Raw genomic sequence first — 23,873 nt, forward strand, 5'->3', positions numbered from 1 at the left:
TATCAAATTAATTGATACTTGTTTTATGGTCTACAACATGGTCTACCTTGTAAATGTTCCATGGACACTTGAAAAGAATTTGTCTTCTGCTGTTGGTTGGAGTAGTCTGTAAATTCTATTAAGTCAAATTGATTTATAGTGTTGTTTAGGTCTTCTGTATTAAAAGTTTTTTCTTTTGTCTACTTGTTATATCAATTATTGACAGAGGAAATTAAAACTTCCAGTTATTATTGTAGATCTATTTTTTCTTGCAGTTCTGTCAGTTTCACTTCATATATTTTAAAGCTTTGTTATTGGGAGAATAAATGCTTGGGATTGTTATAGCTTCTTGACTAGTGAACAGTTTTGTTGTTATGAAATTACTTTCCTTCTTTCTGATGGTATTTTTTGCTCTGAAGTCTACTTTATCTGATGTTAAAACAGCTATTCCAGTTTTCACTGTTGTTGGCATGGTATATATTTTTCCTTTTTCCATTTTTAAACTTTCTACTTATTTATGTTTTTATATTTAAAGTGCTTTTCTTGTAAATAGCAAGCAATTGGGTTTTTCCTTTTTATCTAACCTGACAGTCTCTATCTTTTAATTGCAGTGGTTAGACTATTTACTGTCATTGTGGTTTATTGATATGGTTCAGTTTAAGTCTGTCATCTTGCCATTTGTTTTTTATCTTACCTACCTGTTTTTTCTCCTTTTCCACTTTTTACAGCCTTTTTTTGGATTGAATCTTGTTTAATGATACCATTTTATCTTTTTTGTTATTTTTAAGGATTGTTTCAGGTTTTATAGTATATATCTTTAACTTGAAACAGTCTACTTTAAGGTGTGATATAATACTTAGAGTTTAGCATAAAAACCATAGAATATTATGTTTCTTATCTCTATGCTATTGTCACGTGTTCTGCTTTTATAATTTTTACTGAAATAGTGAGTCATCATCTAGAGATGTTTAAACAATAAGAAAGCATCTTTTATATTTACCCGTCTAGTTACCCTTTGTTGTTTTGTTTTTTGTCGCTTAGTCATGTCCAACCCTTGCAACCCCATGGACTGTAGCCTCTCAGGCTGCTCTGTCCGTGGGTTTTCCCAGTCAACTCATTGGAGTTGCCATTTCCTTTTCCAGGGGATCTTCTCAATCCAGGTATCGAACCCACATCTCCTTCATTGGCAGGCGGGTTCTTTACCACTGAGCCACCAGGGAAGTCCCTAGTTACCCTTTGATGCCTTTAATTCAATCTGGTGATACTTTCTGCTTGAAAAACTTGTTTTAAATATTTATATCTTTAGTGTGGGTCAGCTGTTTATGACTTTTTCTGCTTTTGTCTGAAAATATCTGTCATATTTTTTTAGAGCAGTTTTAGGTTTAAAACAAAATTGAGAGGGAGGTACAGAAATTTCCTATATGCCTGTGTCCCCATGCATGCCTAGCCTCCCCCAATATCAACATCACTCACAAGATTGGTAGATTTCTTTTTTTTGAATTCTCAGAATTTATTCATGTTGTAACTGGAAGTTTGTACCTTTTGACCAACATCGTCACATTTCCCCCACCCTGTCATCCCATGATAACCACCAGTCTATGCTCTGTTTCTTTGAGTTCAGCTTTTTTAGATTCCACATATAAATGATAACAGTGACACCCTACATTGGAACATCATAATTACAGAAAGTCCTTAGTTTATGTTAGGGTGCTCACACGGTGCTGTCCATTTATGGGTTGGACAAATGTTTAAATAATTGTTGAGTACCCATCATTATAATATCACTCAGTATCTTCACTGCCCTGCGTTCTCTGTACTCTTCCTATTTATTTTCCACCTCCAACCCCTCACCTCTGGCAACCACTGATCTATTTTTTTTTTTTTTTAAATATTTATTTACTTAATTCTTTGGCTGTGCCGGGACTTAGTTGTAGCATGTGGGATCTTCAGTATTCATTTGTTACAGCCGTGTGGCTTCTTTAGCTGTGGCATGTGAACTCTTGGATGCAGCATGTGGGATCTAGTTCCCTGACCAGGAATCGAACCCAATCCCCCCTGTGTTGGGAGCCCAGAGTCTTAGCCACTGGACCACCAGGGAAGTTGTCCACTAATTTTCTTGTTTCCATAGTTTTGCCTTTTTCAGAATGTCATACAGTTGGAATCATAGAATGTGTGGCCTTTTCAGATTGGCTTCTTTCACTTAGTATCATATGTTTAAGTTTCCTCCATGTCTTTTCATGGTTTGATAGCTTTTTTCTTCTCAGCACTAAATAATATTCAGTTATTTGAATGTTCCATAGTTTATCCATTAAGCTACTGAAAGATATCTTGATTGCTTCCAGGTTTTGGCACTTACGAATAAAGCTGCTTTAAACATTTGTGTGCAGGTTTTTATGAGGACTTAAGTTTTCAACTCCTTTGACTGAATAGAGGGAGTAGGATTGCTAGAGTGTATTTAGTTTTGTAAGAAAGTGTCAGTCTTCCAAAGTAGCTGTGCCATTTTGCATTCCCACCAGCACTGAGAGTTTCTGCTGCCACATATCCTCTCCAGCATTTGATATTGTCAGTATTCTGGTTTGGAGCCATTCATTTGGAGGTGTAGTGGTATTTTGTTGTTTTAATTGGTATTTATGACCAACTTAGCATATTAAAAAGCAGAGACATTACTTTGCCAACAAAGGTCCGTCTAGTCAAGGCTATGGTTTTTCCAGTGGTCATGTATGGATGTGAGAGTTGGACTGTGAAGAAAGCTGAGCGCCGAAAAATTGATGCTTTTGAACTGTGGTGTTGGAGAAGACTCTTGAGAGTCCCTTGGACTGCAAGGAGATCCAACCAGTCCATCCTGAAGGAGATAGGTCCTGGGTGTTCATTGCAAGGTCTGATGCTGAAGCTGAAACTCCAATACTTTGGCCATCTCATGTGAAGAGTTGACTCACTGGAAAGGACCCTGATGCTGGGAGGGATTGGGGGCAGCAGGAGAAGGGGACGATAGAGGAGGAGATGGCTGGATGGCATCACCAACTCGATGGACATGGGTTTGAGTAAACTTCGGGAGTTTGTGATGGACAGGGAGGCCTGGCGTGCTCCGATTCATGGGGTCGCAAAGAGTCGGACACGACTGAGCGACTGAACTGAACTGATGACATATGATGTGGAACATCTTTTCATATGATTATTTGCTATTTTCAGTGAAATGTCTATTCAGATCTTTGGTCTATTGTTTAATTGGATTTTTTCTTGTTTAGTTTCAAGAGTTCTATGTGTGTGTATGTGTGTGTGTGTGTATTTGTTACCTTCAGAAAAGTTGAAAGACAGTAGTCTTTTGAGAGTAAATAATATGGAGTAGGAAATAGTATCCCACTCCAGTGTTCTTGCATAAAAAATTCCATGGGTAGAGGAGACTGGCAGGCTACAGTCTGTGGGGTCACAAAGAGTCAAGACGTGACTGAGCACAGCATAGTATGAATATAGATTGTTGGGATATGAGTAAAGATTGTTGGGGAGTTAGGGAAGTATATTGGTTTGATAATCTTTATTTTAATGTTCAGTTTTGTATTTAAGCTACTCATTTATGAGTGATTATTTACCTCTTAAAATTAAATAAACATATTGAATGTTTAGTGAAAAATTCTATTATGTAATAATGTGTTTTTCAATCTTGTTTTCTAGCAACAAAATAAGACATGATAAATAATTTGCATTGCATATCTGCAGAAGCTAACAAATTCTATTTAGCCTACTCGACTTTCAAATTTTGGATTGCAACTTGCATATGATACTTAAATACACACATACATATTATAAACACAACTGACATATTCTACATCTCTGCATGGCTTACTTGAAAAATAGAAACAGTTGCTTAATTGGATGACTATCAAAATGGTCAACACAGATTGATGGGCTTGAGTGCAGTAGACAGTGGGTATGCAGATGGTGGTGTCTGTACCATTTGACATGAGCTGGCTGAGCCTTTAAAATGATTTTAGTGGAATGGCTTTGGTGGTGTTGCAGTAAAGGGCATCCATTCAACCTCAGGTGCTGTGCAGATGGCAGAGCTAAGCTAATACAGAAAAATGAGAAACAAGTGACTATTTAATGTACAGGAATGCATGATCTGCATCACAAATAAATGACGGTATTACATGCAGGAAACCTAGCCAGATGGCTGTACATTAAAACACATGACTCCTTGAGAGATTTAAGTACAGGCAATTTGCTCAGATTTGCTGCAGGCCTGCTGCAGATTATATTAGGATAGGGAAAATAAGAGATTAAGTGCTTTATTTATTGAAAGTGTTCAGGTGAAGTTGGCACTTATTTAAGTATAATCTGATTTCTATAAGTATTTAAATTGTCTCTTTGTTGGAATAAATACTAAGAAAGGTAGTCTTTTAAATGAAAGAATGTAAGGAGTATGATTGCCTGGTGAGCCTATGGAAAATACAGCTGCCTCTTGGTTCATTGTTTTCAGTTTTGTGAAGTTTTCCACTAGGCAAAAGCTAAAAATATTTTTGGACAAGTATGATGAAAGTATTTCTTTATCTATTTAGGTTGTAATGAGTCCAGATAGAAAAGACATATGGAAATTCTAATGTGGAAAGAGTTAATGTGTTGAGTGCTGTGTGAAATGGGGCCATTTTCACTGGTAAAATATTACATTTTTGTTTTTCAGCTTAAAGAAAGTGGTTATTGTACAGGTCATGAACCAGATTCCCTGGAATTCAGCACTGTGGGAGGATGGGTATCTACTCGAGCATCAGGCATGAAGAAGAATATCTATGGCAATATTGAGGACTTGGTAAATTTTTTCTAGTTACTATATAATAATTGATTGGTCAATAGAGATTATTATTAAAGGTTGTTAAGCCATTAAAATTTGAGTTGAAGAGTCCCCTCAAAAGTGTACCCCATTTGATTATAATAACATTGGCTGTGCATTATAATCCAAACAGTTAAAAGACACAGCTGTGGTCATTGAAGAATTCTTCTTTTTGAGTGAATGATATCTAAGTTTTGTAGATGTTTTATCTGACTTATAAATACATATGAATTTTATTTTGTAAGACTTGGAGCCTTAGTCTTCAACTCTATCAAGATTTTAGTCTATTTAGTTAGGTGGTCTGTCATTACTATTCTTTGGCCTTATGAGGTATTATATTTATTTTTCTGAAAAAAAGTTTCTGTGTAGAATTAAAGAGCCCAATTGAAAATGTTCTAGCTAGTGTAATGTTTTATGTACACATCACTTTGTTTTCACTGACCTGGTGTCATTGCTCTTGAGAGTTAGTGTGATTGGCATCCTGGCTAGGAATTCAGTATCATTTGTTCCATTTGTAGTTTTTACAGTGATTAATTGTGTGACCTTGTGCAAATTGTTTCATCTTTCTAAACATTAATTTCCTACAGTATAAAATAGAATGATGTTATTTGTTGTGTAGAATTGCTATGAGGAATAAAGGACATAAAATGAAAACTCTTAGTGGAATCCCTGGTATGTAATAGGTACTTCATGCATGTTCCCTTTATCATCAATATTTTGATAACAATTTGAAAGATAGTTTTTGAGACTATTAATGTGGTATTCCTAACATTATTCTTAGAGCTGTTTAACTTTGTTTTTCAACTCTAGCATTACAATATTTTCATTGTGTCTTTGTTGATAGAAATATCGAATTATTGATAAAATATATTGGTTCTTTGTAGTTAACACCCAACAATTTAAGACTTTGTCTATATAATGAACACTTTAAAAATATTTACATTATCTTTTTTTAATTGAAGATATTTTAGAAATCACATTTTTCATTTTGCAGTTAAGATAACAAATTCAGTTTCAGAGGAGAGAATTTGATCCTTTTGCTATTGAATTATTAAAAGTGTTATCAAAGTTAAGCATATTTGATAGACTGCTACCTTTAGTACTGCTAAAGCATGCAATTTATTTTAATCCTTTTTACAGTTACTTAAGGGCCACAAATTATAAGTACACATCTTAATATATTTATTTGCATGTTTATATCTAGTTTTAATTATAAAAAAGCATCATACTGTGTTTAATCTGCTCTTTAAACTATATTATCAATACATTACCATGTATATGAACATAGATTTGCACCACTAGTTTTAAATACTGCATATAATTCTCTTTCATTGATAATTTGTGATTTAGTAAAGTAATTCCCTATAAAAGAATATTTAAGTTACTTTTTATTTAAAAATTATGGAAATAAATAAAGGGAAACATATCCTTTGTAGTAATTTCTTTAGCATACATCTTTGATCGTTTTCTTTGGGTAAGCTCCTAGAGTTTGAATTGTTGGATCAAGCATGTTTTTATGTCTTTGGACCCTTATAACCAAGTTGCTCTTTAGAAATCTTGTGCCATTTGACATTCTTACTAGCACTATGAGAATGTTTATTTTACTAGACCTTTTATTTATGTTTTTGTCATATAATTTTGTATTTCTTTGTTAGTAAAAGTAAACTTTTAAAATGTCCTATTGGCAATTTTTCTTTTTATTTTGTAAATTGTTTATTTACATCCTTTGTTCATTTCCTTCAACAATATATGCTTTATTTTTATTTATCCATCAAAAAACCATCCTAAGAATGTGTTGGGTTTTACCTAACCATTTCTGAGTCAGATCTAAGGAACATTTTTTGATTGACCCTCTCCTGACAATGATTTTCTCACATGTGTGAGACATGTCTCTCTCTCCTCCTCTTTTTAACTCAATCACCACATCTCCCTCTTCATCCCAGTTTTGATATGATCAAAATTAATACTTCATTCTTTTCTACTGAGTGGGTAAAGTAGATAAGTTGAAGGTGGGAATAAGACAAGAATAAATCTTTTCTTAGAATTCTAAGCATCTAAATAGTGCTTGACATGCATAATGGTGCTTCATAAATGTTAAATGAGTGAAAGAATGAACCCATTAAAATATGATCATTGCATATTTTTCCTGTCCTTTAGTTCTTTACCACATGGACAACCCTAGAGTAACTTTGGTTTAAAGAAATTGTTTTTCAATTTTTAAGACTGAATGTTCCTAGACCAATAACAATCTTAGAATATTTTTTCCCTCTTTTAAACTTATGTAAAATTTATTTTTAGTCTAATAATTACTGAAAGATATTAGAATTCTGAAGGGAATCACCATTTGTCACTTAAACCAATATTTTAAAATTGTTTTATATAAATATATAGGGTGTGTGTACCCACACAAACAACATTCACTGACAGATACCTAGAATTTACATCATGCATTGTATTAAACAGGTGGTTCATATAAAAATGGTAACACCTAGAGGTATAATAGAAAAAAGCTGTCAAGGACCTCGAATGTCAACAGGCCCTGATATCCATCACTTCATCATGGGATCTGAAGGTAAATATAACTGCAAATTTATTATGAAAAAATACAGGTTAGTGATTCAACTTTGTAAAAATTTGTGATATTGTGATATCATATTTTTGAAAGAAAGACATGTTTTGTGTATTTAAAGAATGGTGTTTTTTCAAGTTTTATTACTTTAATTTAGTACTTCATAAATTTTTATTATGAGAACATCTTATTAAACTTTCTCCTGCATTTTGCTTTTTTATGGTTTTAGAGCCAGCTTAGTCCTTTTGGTGTTATTTTATTTTTCTTTTAGAGATTTGAATCAATTTTAGCAGGAGTAGTTGTTAGGGTTTAAAATGGTTTGCTTTAATATTTTATGGTGTGATATTTTGTAATCTCTGAATTATCAAGAGGAAAGGGTTAATAAAGTATTATCTTATTGTCTTTTGTCTTTCTATAATTTTATCTTTTGTTATTTGCTACTTGGTGTTTTAAGAAGTGAAATTTAAAATTCTCATCTTTTCAAACTTCTTGGTCTTTTATTTTTTTCGCTTAAGTCATGTCCTTTGCTTGGTTACTTACTACTGGGTAGGTTAGAATATAGTTTTTCACTTTATGCAAAACATTTAATTTCTGTATCTATCAGAAAAAGGACCAAAAACTAGCCTTCCTTCTGGTTTGCAAACTGTTACGTAGACACTGTGAATTTTATGGATAAGGTGAAGGTAGGCATATTTTTCAGTTCTTAGGATGGTAGAGAGGGATAGTTATCCTTTAAATTTAGAGAAATAAAGTTTTTCTACATTACCAGAGGAACTCATTAGTAAAGTCAGAAGGTAGTACAAGTTGTTAAAAAGATAAAAGATTTTCAAAACATATAGCTATATTCATGGATAAAAGAGCACTTATAATAAGCTAGGATTTTAGGGCATAATTCTAACTTTTGATGGTAGCATCAAGGAAAAAATTACAAATTATGTGTCTTAGTAATGTACTGAAAGTCATCTATTAAGTTATGATGACCAGTGGTAATAGCCTAGATATTTTTCATGATAATTAGTGACAAACCTCTGTCAAGGTATTTCACCAATTTACTCTCTTTTTGACGAGAAAAACAAAATGTTAAGTTCCTTTAAAATAATAGAGTTCTCTAAAAAGTATAATTTTGGAACTTCTCATATTATCATCTAAGAGTTAACTGAAAAAAATATAATTTTCTCTCATTAAATCTCAAATTGAATAATAGGTATTAAAACTGATAATCATTAGTTTTACTGTTGGTATATAGATAGTTGGAGTCAACCCTATAAATTATCTTTTCAAGTAACCACATCAGACATTTTTTTCTCCCATTAGTTAGCATTTTAAAAATTCTGATTGCTAGGTATTGTGCTGGAACACTCAAGGGCACAGGGAATAATTGACAATTATTAACAGAATAAGATAAATTTTATGATAGACATAAACAGAAGAGATACACAGACAAAGGTCATGTAGATGCATGCTTAGGCAGATTTCCTTAGGGGGGGTCTTGCCTAAAATGGTCCTTCAAGGGCGATAAGGAGAAAATAATTCTAGACAGAGTTGCAGAAATATAGGCGGGGAAGGAGTTGCCCTGCAGAGATAACTGGTGTGAGCAGACTTACAAGTGAGCAAGTGCTCTGTCTGCCTTGTGAGGTGCCAGCTTTTCAGTAGGACTGGAAGATTTCATTGTAGGCTGGAGTAGACTGTAGGTTGGGGTGGAGTGGTAAGGATTACAGGGTGGCTGAAGAGATAATCTGGTCTTTTATCCCTTTTAAAATAGTTTGAACTTTATCCAAAAAGCTGGGTTGCCTCGTACCTCAATAGTAAATTATTGTGTGAATTTAAGGAAAGCAAACTTCTTATAATAAACTGTATATCTTTGCTTACTTTTTAAAAAACATATGTACTAGGGTACATTACTGTATTTAAATGGATTTTATTATAAAGATCCATGCAGAATGCCATACTGATTTAAGAGCATGAACCATGAAATCTTTCAGACTTGGATTTTAGTCCTGGTTTCACCACTTATATTTCTGTGACTGTGTAAATTAGGTGGTTCTCTATGCCCAATGTCCTCAGCTGTAAAATGGGGATAATAAAAGTATCATAAGTATTCATAAGCCTTTTGGGAGGGTCAGATGAGATTATGCCACACAGTTTATAAGCAGATAGTAAGTACTCAGAAAACGTTAAATTTATTACTATTGTGACTGTTTATTATTTTTGTATCAGTGATCTTTGTAAGTATATTTGTGGTCCCTGGTTGCCATTTCTGTATAAATGTGAATATAGAGTCATCTTACTATAGGCCAGGAAACAGCTTGATTGAGAAGGTAAACTTGTGTGAAATCATACTCTTTAATAGTAATACTGTTTTTTTCTGCTATTTTGAACTATCTAATAACCTCCTGCCTTAAATTTGAATCATACACTTTTCCTTGAGCTTTAGAAAGTATTTTCTTTTGCTGTAGTTAAATCATTTGATGACAGCCTTGAAAGCATTATGTTTGTGTTAGTGGCTCAGTTGTATCCTGACTCTTTCCGACCTCATGGACTGTGACCCGCCAGGCTCCTCTGTCCATGGAATTCTCCAAGCAGGAATTCTGGAGTGGGTTGTCATTCCCTTCTCCAGATCTTCCCAACCCAGGGATCAAACCTGGTCTCCTACATTGTAGGCAGATTCTTTACAGTCTGAGCCATGAAGGAAGTCATTTGATGACAACCTTGAAAGCATTACTATTATAAAAAACCTATTTCCCCCTATCCTACTAAGTTCCACATGTGAATAACCAAGTTAAGTTTAATGTTTTTGTCTTATTTGTGTTATGAATTTTTCATAATGATTTTTTGGATAAGCAACTTCCTCCCACTTTATATATTATATAAATTGATCAATATAATTAAAAATATAATAAAGCATTTGAAACGTTTTTCATTCTTTCCCTATATATGGAATTTACTAGTAATTTATAATGACTTGCTCTTTTATTTGAAAACTGGCTTAAAAGCACATTTTTTTATTTTTTAACTCATTGCCCACCCTTGTTTTAGTCTTTGCTCTAAAATGAAATGGATGAAATGCCTACTGTCGGTCCTTCTGTGTCACTTTACTTCATCTTTTGGTTAAATAAAGCTCATCTTTTAAATTTCCTCAGGAAAGACATATTTGTATATCCCATGAGTTCTGGAATGTTCTAAACTGTTTTCTATGGCCTTGATACTTGCATGACAGCTTCATTGACTTTCATGTGTCACATATTGTTTCCTTGTTTAAATACTGTACCACTGTTGCTTTGGTTTTCTGTGCTGTTTTGAGGAGTCTGATGCCAATTTTCTTGCCTTTTTGCCTGGAGGCACTGAGAATGGTGTTTTTTTTTTTCCATTAAAGTTTATTTTACTTTTCCTCTGGTATCCAGGGACCCTTTCTGTGTGTATATGCTGGTCTTTTATTTCTGTAAAGGTTTTTTGGGGATTGTAGTGTTGAGTAGTAGGATTTTGGAGCACATTTCCCCCTTCCCTGCACTGTTTTGATTTTTCTTTTGCAGGGATACCAATTGTATGTTTGTCTGACTTTCTTTGCTTGTTTGCCATTTCAGCCATGATTTCTCAAACTTTTTCCTTCAACTTCTTTCTTAATATCATTTTCATTCACTTGGTTATTTTCTTGCTTTTCTTCAGTGCCCCCTGTTAAGCTTTCATTTGAATCTCTTGTTTCTCCTCCTTGTAGCCTAGTCTTCATTTTTGTTATTGTTCTGTTTCTTCCCTGAGTTGGGTCATCTTTTATTTCATTTCTTCTTGTTTTTTGTCCATTTACATTTTTAGTGTTTATATTTCGAATTCAAGTGTTTTTTTCATATCCTCAAATGCTTATTTGACAATATTGAATGGAGTTTGAAAAGTTGTATTATGGTTTTCTCCAGGATCATTGTTTGTTCTGTCAGGGGAGCTTTTCATCAGTGGAAAAGCTTTTATTTGCATTTTCTGACCTTTTTAAAGTAGTTTTATTTGGATTTGGTTTGCTTTTGTTCTGTTCCTGTTTATTGCTTGGAAAGAGTTCCTAGTCTGAGAGTGTTCTGTTCTGTCACATACTCTCTTTTGTGCTGTTTGCTTCATGAATGGTGGTGTTTTTGGTGGCGGAAGCCATGACATATCTTGTGTTTTGTATTTCTTTCAGATCTTTAATTTTTCTCCTAATTTTAGTCTTTCCCTTCACTACCTTGTCTCCAAGGAGTACTACACTACTCTAAGTTGATGCTTCTTTGAAAATACTTCCCCTACTTCTCCAAGGGTGTCATTTCTGGCTCCATCTTCAAACCCCTCCAGGGTTATGGAGAGCCAGGGTTATGGATTAGATTACCAAGGTTTATATAGTATTTCGAGTTTATTGCTGCACTTTTTCTTTCTGGGGTTGATTTCGTGTCTGCCTCGTTTAAGTCCTCTGCTGCTTTCATTCTTTCTCAAGGAGTCTTAAAGAGTCTTTCTTAAGGAGTCTTTCTTGAGTCTTCTAACCCTCCTCCACGCCCACTCCTCACCCCTTACTTTCTACTTATAGAAGCTGGAAGATTGTAAAACGTCTGTTGGAATTTTTACTTTTTATATCTACTTATGAATAATTTGAAGGTCATAGTATATTTTGTCTCCTTTTAATACTAAAGTGTGTGTCCTGTGTGGTTTTCTTTGTTTTCCCTATTGATTTTCATGTTGGGGGTTGGGGAGGAGTAGATTCAGAATCGAATGACTAACATTCTTCTCAGTCCTGAAGTCATCTGAAGGTATATTTTCGAATTATGAAAGATTTTATTTACTTCAAGCAAATACTTGCATTTTTATTAGATAGTAGTTGAAGCTTTCAGTTTTCTTAAGAACATTATATTTGAAACTGTAAAACAGAAAATTCTTAAATTTATGGCAGCATATTTTTATTGAAAAAGAAAAGTGAATGACATCTATGATGTCACTTTTCTGTGGAGTTGTTTACGACTATATAAAGTGGGTATAAAATATTAGTATAATGTGCAAATAGTCAAGTGATAGGTAATCTTAAGTAGTTTTGTATCACTCCACTGACATAAAATTCCCAGAGCAAAAGAATCAATAAATAATAAACCTCAATAAAAATAATCAATAAGCCTAACAGAAATGAGCCTTTTGATGAAGTGAATTTAGATATAAACTCTTGTGATTGGATTAATTTGAATATAAATCTGTGTGGAAGAACTGCCCTGAGTCAGAGTACATTTGGGACTTGGATGGAGTTTCCTTTTAAAGTGGGGACCCCCTCAACCCCACCTCCTGCTGCAGAACTCATAGCTAGATAGTTGCAAAGATGTGCCTTGGTTATTTCATTAATCTTGCAACAGTGTAAAGTCTCATTTTACCAATTTTTACTTTTTAATATTACTTAGTGTTACAGTGGGTTTTACTGCTTTAGAGTACCTACTATACATACGAGGCAATACGGCTGTGCAGAAATTTAGGGCATGGTCACTCCTTACCTAATACCTTAGAATTTTGATATAAAATTAGAATTTTAAAGAGAGTTTGCTAATGTTTTATATGTGTGTGTGTAAACTTTTTGAGCAAGTAATTACATGTACAAAGTTAAGATATGTACAGAATTCAAAAGGTACTAAATGATGTATAGGGAAAAATCAGCCTTCTATCCTTGTCTTTTAGGCATCTCCCTTGCCCAGAGTAAACACTTTTGCTATATATAAGCATGTATATATATGTTTTTAAAAGCACAAATGGGAGTTTACTACTCTTTGCTTTGTGCTGAATTTTGTAGAGCTCACTCCAAACCATCACATTTAGAAGCACTTCGTTCTTTTCATCCAGAGAAGGCACTGGCACCCCACTCCAGGACTCTTGCCTGGAAAATCCCATGGACGGAGGAGCCTGGTGGGCTGCAGTCCATGGGGTTGCTAAGAGTCAGACACAACTGAGCGACTCCACTTTCACTTTTCACTTTCATGCATTGGAGAAGGAAATGGCAACCCACTCCAGTGTTCTTGCCTGGAGAACCCCAGGGACGGGGGAGCCTGGTGGGCTGCCGTCTATGGGGTCGCACAGAGTCGGACACGACTGAAGTGACTTAGCAGCAGCAGCAGCAGCAGTCTTTTCATCAGCTACGTGATACATCATTCCTGGAATGTACTCTGTTCTATTTAAGCAGATCCTTATTGATTGGCTTTTAAATGGTTTGAATTTTTCCTTTGGATTATATTTAGGTTATATCATATGCAGTAATTTATAGAAATATTTTCAAAGAGATTTATTTCTGAAATGTAAAGAAATACTTTGTAAAAAGTTGGGAGTTTCAACTTTAGTTTTAAATGGAGAAATTTACCTGTCTGAAATCAAGGCTTATACTGACCTTTTCCTTAATGAATTTTAACCTGGTCACTTTTGAGTTTGAGCAAGTATTGATTAAAGTTTTATGTAGTCTGTGGATAGGTTAGAATAAATAGAAAAGATGATTCATGTCTTTAGGAGCTTATGTCTGAAAAATTTCAGTTTATTTGTAGAAATAACTTTCAGCATGAGGTATTAATTTTAAGACTACCAAGAACTTCTAAAAGTTGGAAAGAGTAGAAAGAATTACAAATAAGCTTAGGGATGGTGTCAGAATAGTGGTAGAAAATTAGCAACTTTAAAAGTTAAAGTAATACTACTTGTCTTCGTAAGAAAGAATAGATGTAGTAGATAATTCTGTGTTGCTGGGTGAGGAGACAGCATAGCACTAATAATCTGCCTGTCAGCCTCTTGCCTCCATTCTGGCGTAGGTTTAGAAGTTCTTTTAGATTCTTTCTATGGTCTAAGGTATCTATTTAAAAGTAACCCTATTTGTAAAATGTATGGTTCCTTGTTTAAAAAGGTAACTGAAGTTTCCTTTGTTTTACTGAGATAGAATTTACATACTTTACCTGTTTAAATTTTACAAAATTTACCCATTTAAAATGTATCCCTTAGAAGGGATAGTTCCTAGGGTTAGTGTTTGAGATTTTTTTCTGCACTTGGGAGAGGTTCTTCCCACTGTTCCCCCTGGTTTTACTGAACAATAATTGACATATATCACTGTATAAGTTTAAAGTGTACAGCATGATGGTTTGATTTACATGTATTGTGAAATGATTACCACAGTAGGTTTAGTTAACATCCATCATCTCATGTAGATAAAATGAAAAGGAAAAAAAACTTGTCCTTGTGATAACTCTGAGGATGTACTTTCTTAACAACTTTCCTGTATATCATGCAGCAGTGCTAATTGTGGTTCTTTTGTTGTACTTTACATCCCTGATACTTATTTATCTTATAACTGGAACTTTGTACCTTTTGACCACTTCAATTCTTCCTTCCCCTGCCCTCGGTAACCACAAATCTGATGTCTTTTTCTATAAGTTTGCTGTATGTTTATTGATTATTTTTATTAGATTCCACATAAAAATGAGATCATATCTATTTTTAATTCAGGTATTAAACAGGCCAATCTTGCAGAGCTGTTGTGATTTACAAATCAAAATAGGTTTGTATTTGCTGAGTAGGAAATAATTTGTATGTGTGACAAGCATAATGTGGTATAATATAGCTTATTTTTTGTGGATTCATAGTAGTTTTTAATCTTGTATTATGTATTGATATTTTAGGTATATTATAAATTTATTGGTTTTTGTGGTATTTTTAACATTTCTAGTGTTATAATTAAGTTCTACAACTTCAGATTTCCCTTTTGTTCTGTGTTTCATGATTCTCAGAAAATTTACTTAATTTTATTAGGAATAATTTATATCATTTGTACACTAGAAAGCACTGATTTGAAAAGCTTGGCTTTTTTAACACATTATTTTTAACCATGGTTCTTCAAATATTTTAGCATAGATGTTTAAATCATATTAGTTACATTTAACTTGTTTTTTTCCTCTCTGATTTGTCCTCCACCCCTCTGTGTGATAAAGAAAAGGACATCTGTTTCATTAATGGTCCTCTTGTGCTAGCTATTTATGATAACTGATAACTCTTTTGTCTCTGAAATATTTGGGGTTTTTGTTTGTTTCTTCTTAGGACATCTGAATACTGTCTTAGTCTTTTCTTTCTATGAATTCTTAGGAAAAAAGGCAAAGTGATAGTCTAATTTCTTCTGTCATCTTAAATGACATAGAAAATGTCATCTTAAATTCTCATAGAAAATTAGGTTCTTTTTGCCCCAGTAAATTGTCGTAATAAAAATAGGCTCAAATATCAAAATATACCTTTGTTTGAATGCATATGAGCTATGCAAACCTGTTGGCTTCTAAGATTTTTTTAAAAATTTTAACAGGTTGTTATACTTTAAAAACTATTTAAAATTAACCTTCTTGGAGAAAGGTTACCTTAAAATGTTTTAAAATATTTATATATAACTAAGAAAAATGTATTCCAGAGTTAAGAAATTATAAAATTTGCTTAGTTGTTTTTCTAGGAAGACTTGAGTAGCCATTTTTCCCCACATAGAATAGATTAAATAGATTTAAATACAAGTAATAGAATAAATTATTAGAATAAATAGATAAAATAATTTTAAATATGATTTAGAAAATTGGCATGTGATATATTGGATATTCCCCCTTCTTTTTCAGGAACTCTTGGTGTGATAACAGAAGCTACAATAAAAATCAGACCAATCCCTGAATACCAAAAGTATGGCTCAGTAGCTTTCCCTAATTTTGAACAAGGAGTAGCCTGTTTAAGAGAAATTGCAAAACAGGTAAAAACAAAAACAAAACCCCACCCGTATACATTTATATTTTTAAAATTCTGTTGCATAATTGATTTTGATATGTCACATATAATCTTCATATTTAGTTGTGTTATATTTGTGGTTTTTTAACCCAGTTCTGTATGGAAAGGTAATGTTGTAAAATCATTCCTTTCAGTTCAGTTGCTATTTCTTTCAATAATTATATACCTATTTCTTGATTTAAAGAATGCTATTTGATTTTAAGCCAAGGTAAGATATGTACCTGCGTTGATGGCTTCAAAGGATTCTGCCTTTTATTGAATGTTTTCTCAGGTTATTTTTGGGTAAGTTATTTTGTGATTAATTGAAGTAATGTTGCATTTTTCTTAAATTAAGATATTTATTGAAATTAAAATAAATGGCTGAATGTCAATGGCCCCAAAATATAGAAATTAAATATAAGTAATCAAACTTCATCGGTTCTTAGAATGTACTGCTACTAGGCCTTACTTGTTTATAATATTAGCTAAGCTGTATCTTAAATTAAGTACCATAATATAGTAGAGTATATAGGAATATAACATATTTAGATATAACCTAAGAAGAATTCCCACTTTCTCCTTTTTTGAAAAAAGGAATATATTGTCAAGGGTTTTAAAAAGAGTAAGTGATGCCAAGTAATTTTATTTCTGTGTTTAGTTGTGTGTATCATTTTTGAAATTCTTGCATTTCTTTAGATATTTGGTTAATGGTTTGAGCTATAATGAAAAATTTTATTTCAACATTTCCCAGCAGGGAGAAGGTCCAGCCTCTTCTTGCTTTCTCTGAACCCGTAGAATTTCTTTAATACTTCCCATCAGCTATACCCACTTGAATTTTGAGTGCAAGGGAGCTCTCTTATGTGAACCATATATATAGGTCAGCTTCCTGGTATCCAGAATAGGATGGAGGGAGGATCTGATGAGGTAAAGAAATGGTATCTGGCAAGTGCTCCATATTCATTATGTACTTCATAAGGTACTGGGCCTTACCTTCCTACCATCCCAAGAGAACCAAACCACTATTAATGTTTTAAAGAAATAAGTTATGGTGAAGTCTTCACTTAGAAGTATGTTTGTTTTCTGTAAAATTTAAAATATACATATATGCCCAGGAAAAAAAAAAAAAAGAAATAAGTTAAAAAAATGTTATATTTCCCTATATATTTACCATTGCCAGTGTTCTTTTTCCATTCACTCAATCTTGCCTTCTGAGACAGTCATTCTTAGAGTTTCCCACTTTAAAAAGTCCAACTGTATGATCACCTAATCTAACAGTTGACAAGGGTAATTTTTATGATCCCAGGTATCTTCAGTTGCTTGTCATTGGATTGCTTCTTCTCTCATTGATTTAGCCATAGGCCCCTTAATCTTGGTTGTCTTACCCTTAGGTGAAGGGAGAGTTTTAAAAGAAGTATGTATAGTCCTGGAGTGAACATTGTTGAACTTGTAGCAGGTTACTTTGGTGGTGTTAACACAGAGGTGAATGTTGTTGAAATGCTTACATAAGAGCTCCTAATTGATTCAGACTTCAAGGGTATTATGTTATGGTTAGAGAGCTAAAATATATAAGTATTATGCTATGTTTACTAAAATAATGAGATGGCAATAATATTTATTATAAGTGGAATTATCGAGGGGAGGAGTGGAAATAAATTTAAGAATAAATATTTGAGCACTGAGCAGTCAAGTTCTGTATTCTGGTAACTTGTTGCTGAAACCTTCCATCACTTAAAGGCCAAGGCCATCTTTAAATTTAAGATACCGCAGGTATTAAGAAGCAAAAGGAGTACTTGAAGAGCCTTATGGTTTTTTGCTTGTGAATTCATACCTAGAAGAATGGGAAACTAGGGTTTTTTGTTTTTCTTTATTTTTAAGAAAATAACCATAAATTCACCATTTAAAATCAAAATAAAATGTTTTCCATAAATAGATTATATTTTCTGATTAACTTCACATCTTCCTTAGTGAGATTTTTTTTTATTCTAATATTTTTACTTTGTACTGTAGTTTATTCTTTGTGTTAAGCACTTTTATTTATATTTTGTTTTCATCTTACTCAGGCTTGACTATATCCCCTTCAAGAAGAGCTTTATTATTAAAGATACAGTATATATTGTCTCTCTCATTCAGATTTTCAGTGATACGTTTTTAACTGACCATTGTTGCCTGTTGCCTCCATTTTTTTCTGGTAAAATAACTATGAATGCCAAATTAGATTTTTAAAAATAATTATAGAATTTGTGAAACTAGTCATGTTTGTTTGTATTTTCAATAAAAGATTTTAATGAGGTTGCACTCCGCCTGTGTTGGCCAGCTCCACCCCTCACAATGTCTCCACCCTGCAGAACACAGATTTAATAGACTAGAAGTGTTGTCATATGACCTTTGGGATAGAAGTAGACATATGTTATGCTTGAGTGCTCTATTGCTTTTCCATATTACAAATACTCAAATGTAATTCTGTCTTAGGTTTCACTAATGAGAAATGGTGTACAAATTTGTCAAAATCCTGAATTTCTAATTTCACTAAAATTGGAAGTTAATTAAACATAAATAGTTGGTGCAATTTGATGCAGTTTTTGTTACAATTTAATATGCTCCTGATAGAAAGTAACAGATAAGAGCCACTTGTGCTAATAAAAGGCATGTGGTGAGGTTTTTCTTCATCATTGAGTAAGTCAATAAAAATTGCTCTTTTTTTAAAAAAAAAAATTGCTTGGATATTCACAATATGACCATAATCTAAATTCACTACAGAAAACTATATTGGGTATATGTGCATATATCTGTCTTGATATAAATAAAGGTGATGGTTGATTGAAATGTTCTTTCCACTCTAAAGTTTTAATAATTTTGTTCTGTATAATTAGTAATAGACAATTTTTAGAGACAAAAATACTATGTAACTGGGAAGCTTCCCTTCCTTGAAACTGATTGAAAAGCCTAGATAGGTATTTCATTCTCAAATATTGCTCTTATGAATGAAACAGTGGCCAAGAGTAGTCAATGGGATTTGGAGATATTCCACTATTTCGGGAAACTGCATTTTTATTCTTGTTATACTGCACATATAGAGGGACATTAATATCTATCTGCCTTTCCTGGAAATGAGTAAATGTATTATGGTTTACACACATTTTATATTAGTTTATAGAGTATGCAAACTGCATGTGTCAAGAATAGTACTGTATGCTGCCCTGCTTTGTAACAGTATTTTCACACAGAAAAAGTGAGAAAATTATCAGGTTTTGGCACTAGTCGTTGTTCAATTTGTGATTGGGAAGTTCGGTTGATAGCAAGAGAACTAAGATCCATTAAAATAGATGGTACATGGTTTACGATTGTGCCAAATTCTTGATTGAATAATGAGTTGGTTGCTTGTAATTCCTCACTGTCATTTCATACTGTTTCCATTTTTGCACTGTTTGCAGACTCAAGTTGCATTTGAAATGGGAAACTGTATTTTGGATGAGTATCTTTTGGAAAGGAGTGGACATGATTGTTCACAAATAGCAAAGTGGGCTCTGTGTATATTTTTTATCACTATTCTTACTGAAGGAAATGAATTAAGCAACTTTATACTGACAGCAGAAGGATTCTATTAAGGTCGCTCATCTGATCTCTGTCCATGGGAGGACTTGCCCTCTTGCAGTACTTGAGTGCCTTGTGAGGAGCTAGAAAGGAAGATTTAGTGTGAGATTAATGTGATGCTGCCTCATAAGTGGCAGTCCAGTGGAATCTCCAGCTTTACTCAGTAGATGGTTAATGGCTTTTACCATTTTCTCAGAGAGTAGATTTCCTACAGTAGCCTCTCAAGGGGGGAAAGTTGTGGTTTTTAATCAGAATATTAATGCCGTGTGATATTTTTCTGTTTTGTTTTAAAATGACAAGTATCTTTTTACAAGATGTGAAGGGAACACTGAGTGTTGAAACAAGTTCAAAAGCAGCTTTTGAAGTTTGGGATCTTCCCCCCCATCCCACCTCCCAGAATATTGGAAATAAAAGCAAAAATAAACAAATGGGACCTAATGAAACTTAAAAGCTTTTGCACTACAAAGGAAACTATAAGTAAGGTGAAAAGACAGCCCTCAGATTGGGAGAAAATAATAGCAAATGAAGAAACAGACAAAGGATTAATCTCAAAAATATACAAGCAACTCCTGAAGCTCAATTCCAGAAAAATAAATGACCCAATCAAAAAATGGGCCAAAGAACTAAATAGACATTTCTCCAAAGAAGACATACAGATGGCTAACAAACACATGAAAAGATGCTCAACATCACTCATTATTAGAGAAATGCAAATCAAAACCACAATGAGGTACCATTACACGCCAGTCAGGATGGCTGCTATCCAAAAGTCTACAAGCAATAAATGCTGGAGAGGGTGTGGAGAAAAGGGAACCCTCTTACACTGTTGGTGGGAATGCAAGCTAGTACAGCCGCTATGGAAAACAGTGTGGAGATTTCTTAAAAAACTGGAAATAGAACTGCCATATGACCCAGCAATACCACTTCTGGGCATACACACCGAGGAAACCAGATCTGAAAGAGACACATGCACCCCAATATTCATCGCAGCACTGTTTATAATAGCCAGGACATGGAAGCAACCTAGATGCCCATCAGCAGATGAATGGATAAGGAAGCTGTGGTACATATACACCATGGAATATTACTCAGCCATTAAAAAGAATTCATTTGAACCAGTCCTAATGAGATGGATGAAGCTGGAGCCCATTATACAGAGTGAAGTAAGCCAGAAAGATAAAGAACATTACAGCATACTAACACATATATATGGAATTTAGAAAGGTGATAACGATAACCCTATATGCAAAACAGAAAAAGAGACACAGAAATACAGAACAGACTTTTGAACTCTGTGGGAGAATGTGAGGGTGGGATATTTCAAAAGAACAGCATGTATACTATCTATGGTGAAACAGATCACCAGCCCAGGTGGGATGCATGAGACAAGTGCTCGGGCCTGGTGCACTGGGAAGACCCAGAGGAATCGGGTGGAGAGGGAGGTGGGAGGGGGGATCGGGATTGGGAATACATGTAAACCCATGGCTGATTCATATCAGTGTATGACAAAACCCACGGGAAAAAAAAAATAATAATAAAAAAAAAAATTTTAAAAAAAATTAAAAAAATAAAAACAATCAAATTGAAAAAAAAAAAAAAAACTTAAGCATACCTCATGATATTGAGAGAGGACCGGTTTGTTTCGTTAGGAGGGAACATTGTGTATGTGTGCATGGCTTAGTACGAATTCCTCTGAAAACTGTATTTCTCAGTATCAGAACTAGGTTTTTAGAATTATAGATTAAAAGGCAGCTTTTTTTTTCTTTTGAGGATGAGTGGTGTTTTCTACCTACCATCACTTTTATTTTAAACAATTTTAAACTGATAGCATTTTTTTCTAGTGAATTTATACTGTAATTTCATAAGATATACATCATTCATTTCTAACACTTCAGACTGTTAAATTCTGAATTGTTCTGTTTTCAACTTGATTTATCCTGTAGGGGTTCAAATAAATCGAAAGGAGTTAGGTTTAACACTTAACATTGTAAAACATTTAAAGCTTATCTATATTCAGTGATAATTCTTGGAAGATAGTTACAAAAAGAAAATGGGATTGTTATTTTAAATCCTTTTTTTTTTTTTTTATGTCATGTTTTTGTCCTTCTGAAGCAGAGAGAATAACCTAGCAAAATGCTTGGTTAACTGAAGTCTTTACTGTGTGATCCAGCAAAATGTATCAAACTTGAGGATAGTTATGAGACATGCTGTAATCACTACACTGTTGCTAAACTGCAAATGTAAAGTTACCACTAGGAGACTGTTTGGCATAAACTTTTGTCCTTTCCCTTAATTAAGTGGAAGGAAATATCTATCTTGCATTATGTATTTGTTTCATTCTTTAAAACCAAGAGATAATTCTCTTGTTAAAAGAGTTCTTGTTTACAATGTAGACTCCTAGCTATAAGCCTGTATATAATTTCCAACAGGACTAAGCAGTTTACCAGTAGCCTTAAATATTGCATGGTTTCATCTGTGGTGTTGATTCTGATAAATTAGTCAGAGGAAGAAATAATTTTGTCTACATTTTAAGCTTTTATACCTAGGAATTTGTATTTAAGAGAATTCTCTTCTTTATATATCCTTGTTTGAACTTATAAAAATTAATGTATTGATTATGTGCATACGAAGTCACTTCAGTCATATCCGACTATGTGACCCATAGACTGTAGCCCGCCAGGCTCTTCTGTCCATGGGATTCTCCAGGCAAGAATACTGGAGTAGATTGCCATTTCCTTCTCCAGGGGATCTTCCCAATATATTATTTAAATTAATATTAATTATTTTATTGTGAGTTTTTCTGTGAGAGAGTATGCTTTTAACTTTATATCTAACACAGTACAGTTGATATTATGTAAATTAAACAGACATAGTTCCTGTCTTGTAATTGTCACCAAAGGTAAAATTTTCTGTATTTGATAAAATTTTCTGTGCTTAAATTTTTCTATAGCTGTGTCCAAGGGGTTTGGTATTGAAGCATTAACTTCTGATACAGTGTGGATTAGTAGACTATCTCCAGAATAGTTTAAGGCTCAGGAACTTGGGCCATTCTAGAGTTCATACTGAACATTTGATTTACTCCTTCGAGGAAAAAACCTTTTCAGTTCAAAGGATTCATTTTTTAACCCAGATACCAGTGCTTTATTTTATAGTTTATGAAGTTTTAAGAAATCATGTAGACAAATGAAACATGTTAATACTGAATTTCGTTAGCTGGTAACTAGTAAACTAAGATACCTCTTCTAACAGAATGTCTCATCTAAAGTGCAAGTTCTGTTTTCCCCTGTGACAAGGAAGAAATAGGACTTAGTTCCTTGAAAACAAAATTTGCAGAAAACTTGATTCATTTCTTATAGGGACTATTTTTCAGAAAAAAATGGTTAGATTGAGAAAGAGGTTGCTTTTTTAAGTTGTTGGGAATTCTGTTAAATAAGATTAGAGTGGTTTTTTTTTATTTTTCAAGTTATATATTCAAGTAAATTCCTGGTTGTAGCATTAAAGGGAAGAAGTTGCCAGCAATTGAATTTAGTCAATCTTATACCCATGCTTTGAAGTCAGGTTATTTATTTCTTCTTTACTTAGATACAACAAAGATATTGATATTTCTTTGTTAGTCCATACTGGGTTTCTTGTATCTTTTTAGACTATTCACTGAGTATAAAGTACAGATCAGGTGTCATAGACATGAGTTTGCGTAAACTCCGGGAGATGGTGAAGGACAGGGGAGCCTGGCGTGCTGCAGTCTGTGGGGTCAAACAGGGTCGAACACGACTTAGTGCCTGGACAACAGCAGCAGGTGTCATGAGAGATTTTAGTCAGAGCACGTTTGTCATAATAAACATGAAATCAGTTATTTCATTAACTCCACTTCAAGTAAACAGTTTTTGTTTGAGTGTTCCTTAAATGCCCTGAATGTATCATTAACCCATCATTAAAGTTACTTGGTGAAAATATTCCCTCTCTGGTTAGTTCTGATCACCTACCACCAGGGGTCACTTTAACTCAAGGACCCCGTTTCTTCTTTCCTCGTATATGGAATATTCTAGCAGAGTGTAATTGAATAGCATGAGTGTGAACTTAGAGCTCAAATTCTCAGAATTTATGATGTCTTTAACTTTTAAAGGAGATGTTTTGAGTTTTTCTTAACTTACCAAAGTAGTTGTATAGCAA

General features: G+C 33.6%; 1 protein-coding gene across 1 annotated transcript in view; it reads left to right on the forward strand.

Annotated features, from left to right (window-relative positions):
- The window catches only part of AGPS (alkylglycerone phosphate synthase), a 131,343-nt gene that overhangs the window by 59,319 nt on the left and 48,151 nt on the right, over positions 1-23,873 (forward strand). Inside the window, exons 9-11 of the mRNA XM_043487640.1 lie at positions 4,655-4,780; positions 7,265-7,373; positions 15,971-16,098. Of these exons, the coding sequence (XP_043343575.1) occupies positions 4,655-4,780; positions 7,265-7,373; positions 15,971-16,098 (363 nt within the window). The remainder of the gene's footprint in view (positions 1-4,654; positions 4,781-7,264; positions 7,374-15,970; positions 16,099-23,873) is intronic.

This window comes from Cervus canadensis, chromosome 15 (assembly GCF_019320065.1).
Source record: "Cervus canadensis isolate Bull #8, Minnesota chromosome 15, ASM1932006v1, whole genome shotgun sequence".
Taxonomy (NCBI): Eukaryota; Metazoa; Chordata; class Mammalia; order Artiodactyla; family Cervidae; genus Cervus; species Cervus canadensis.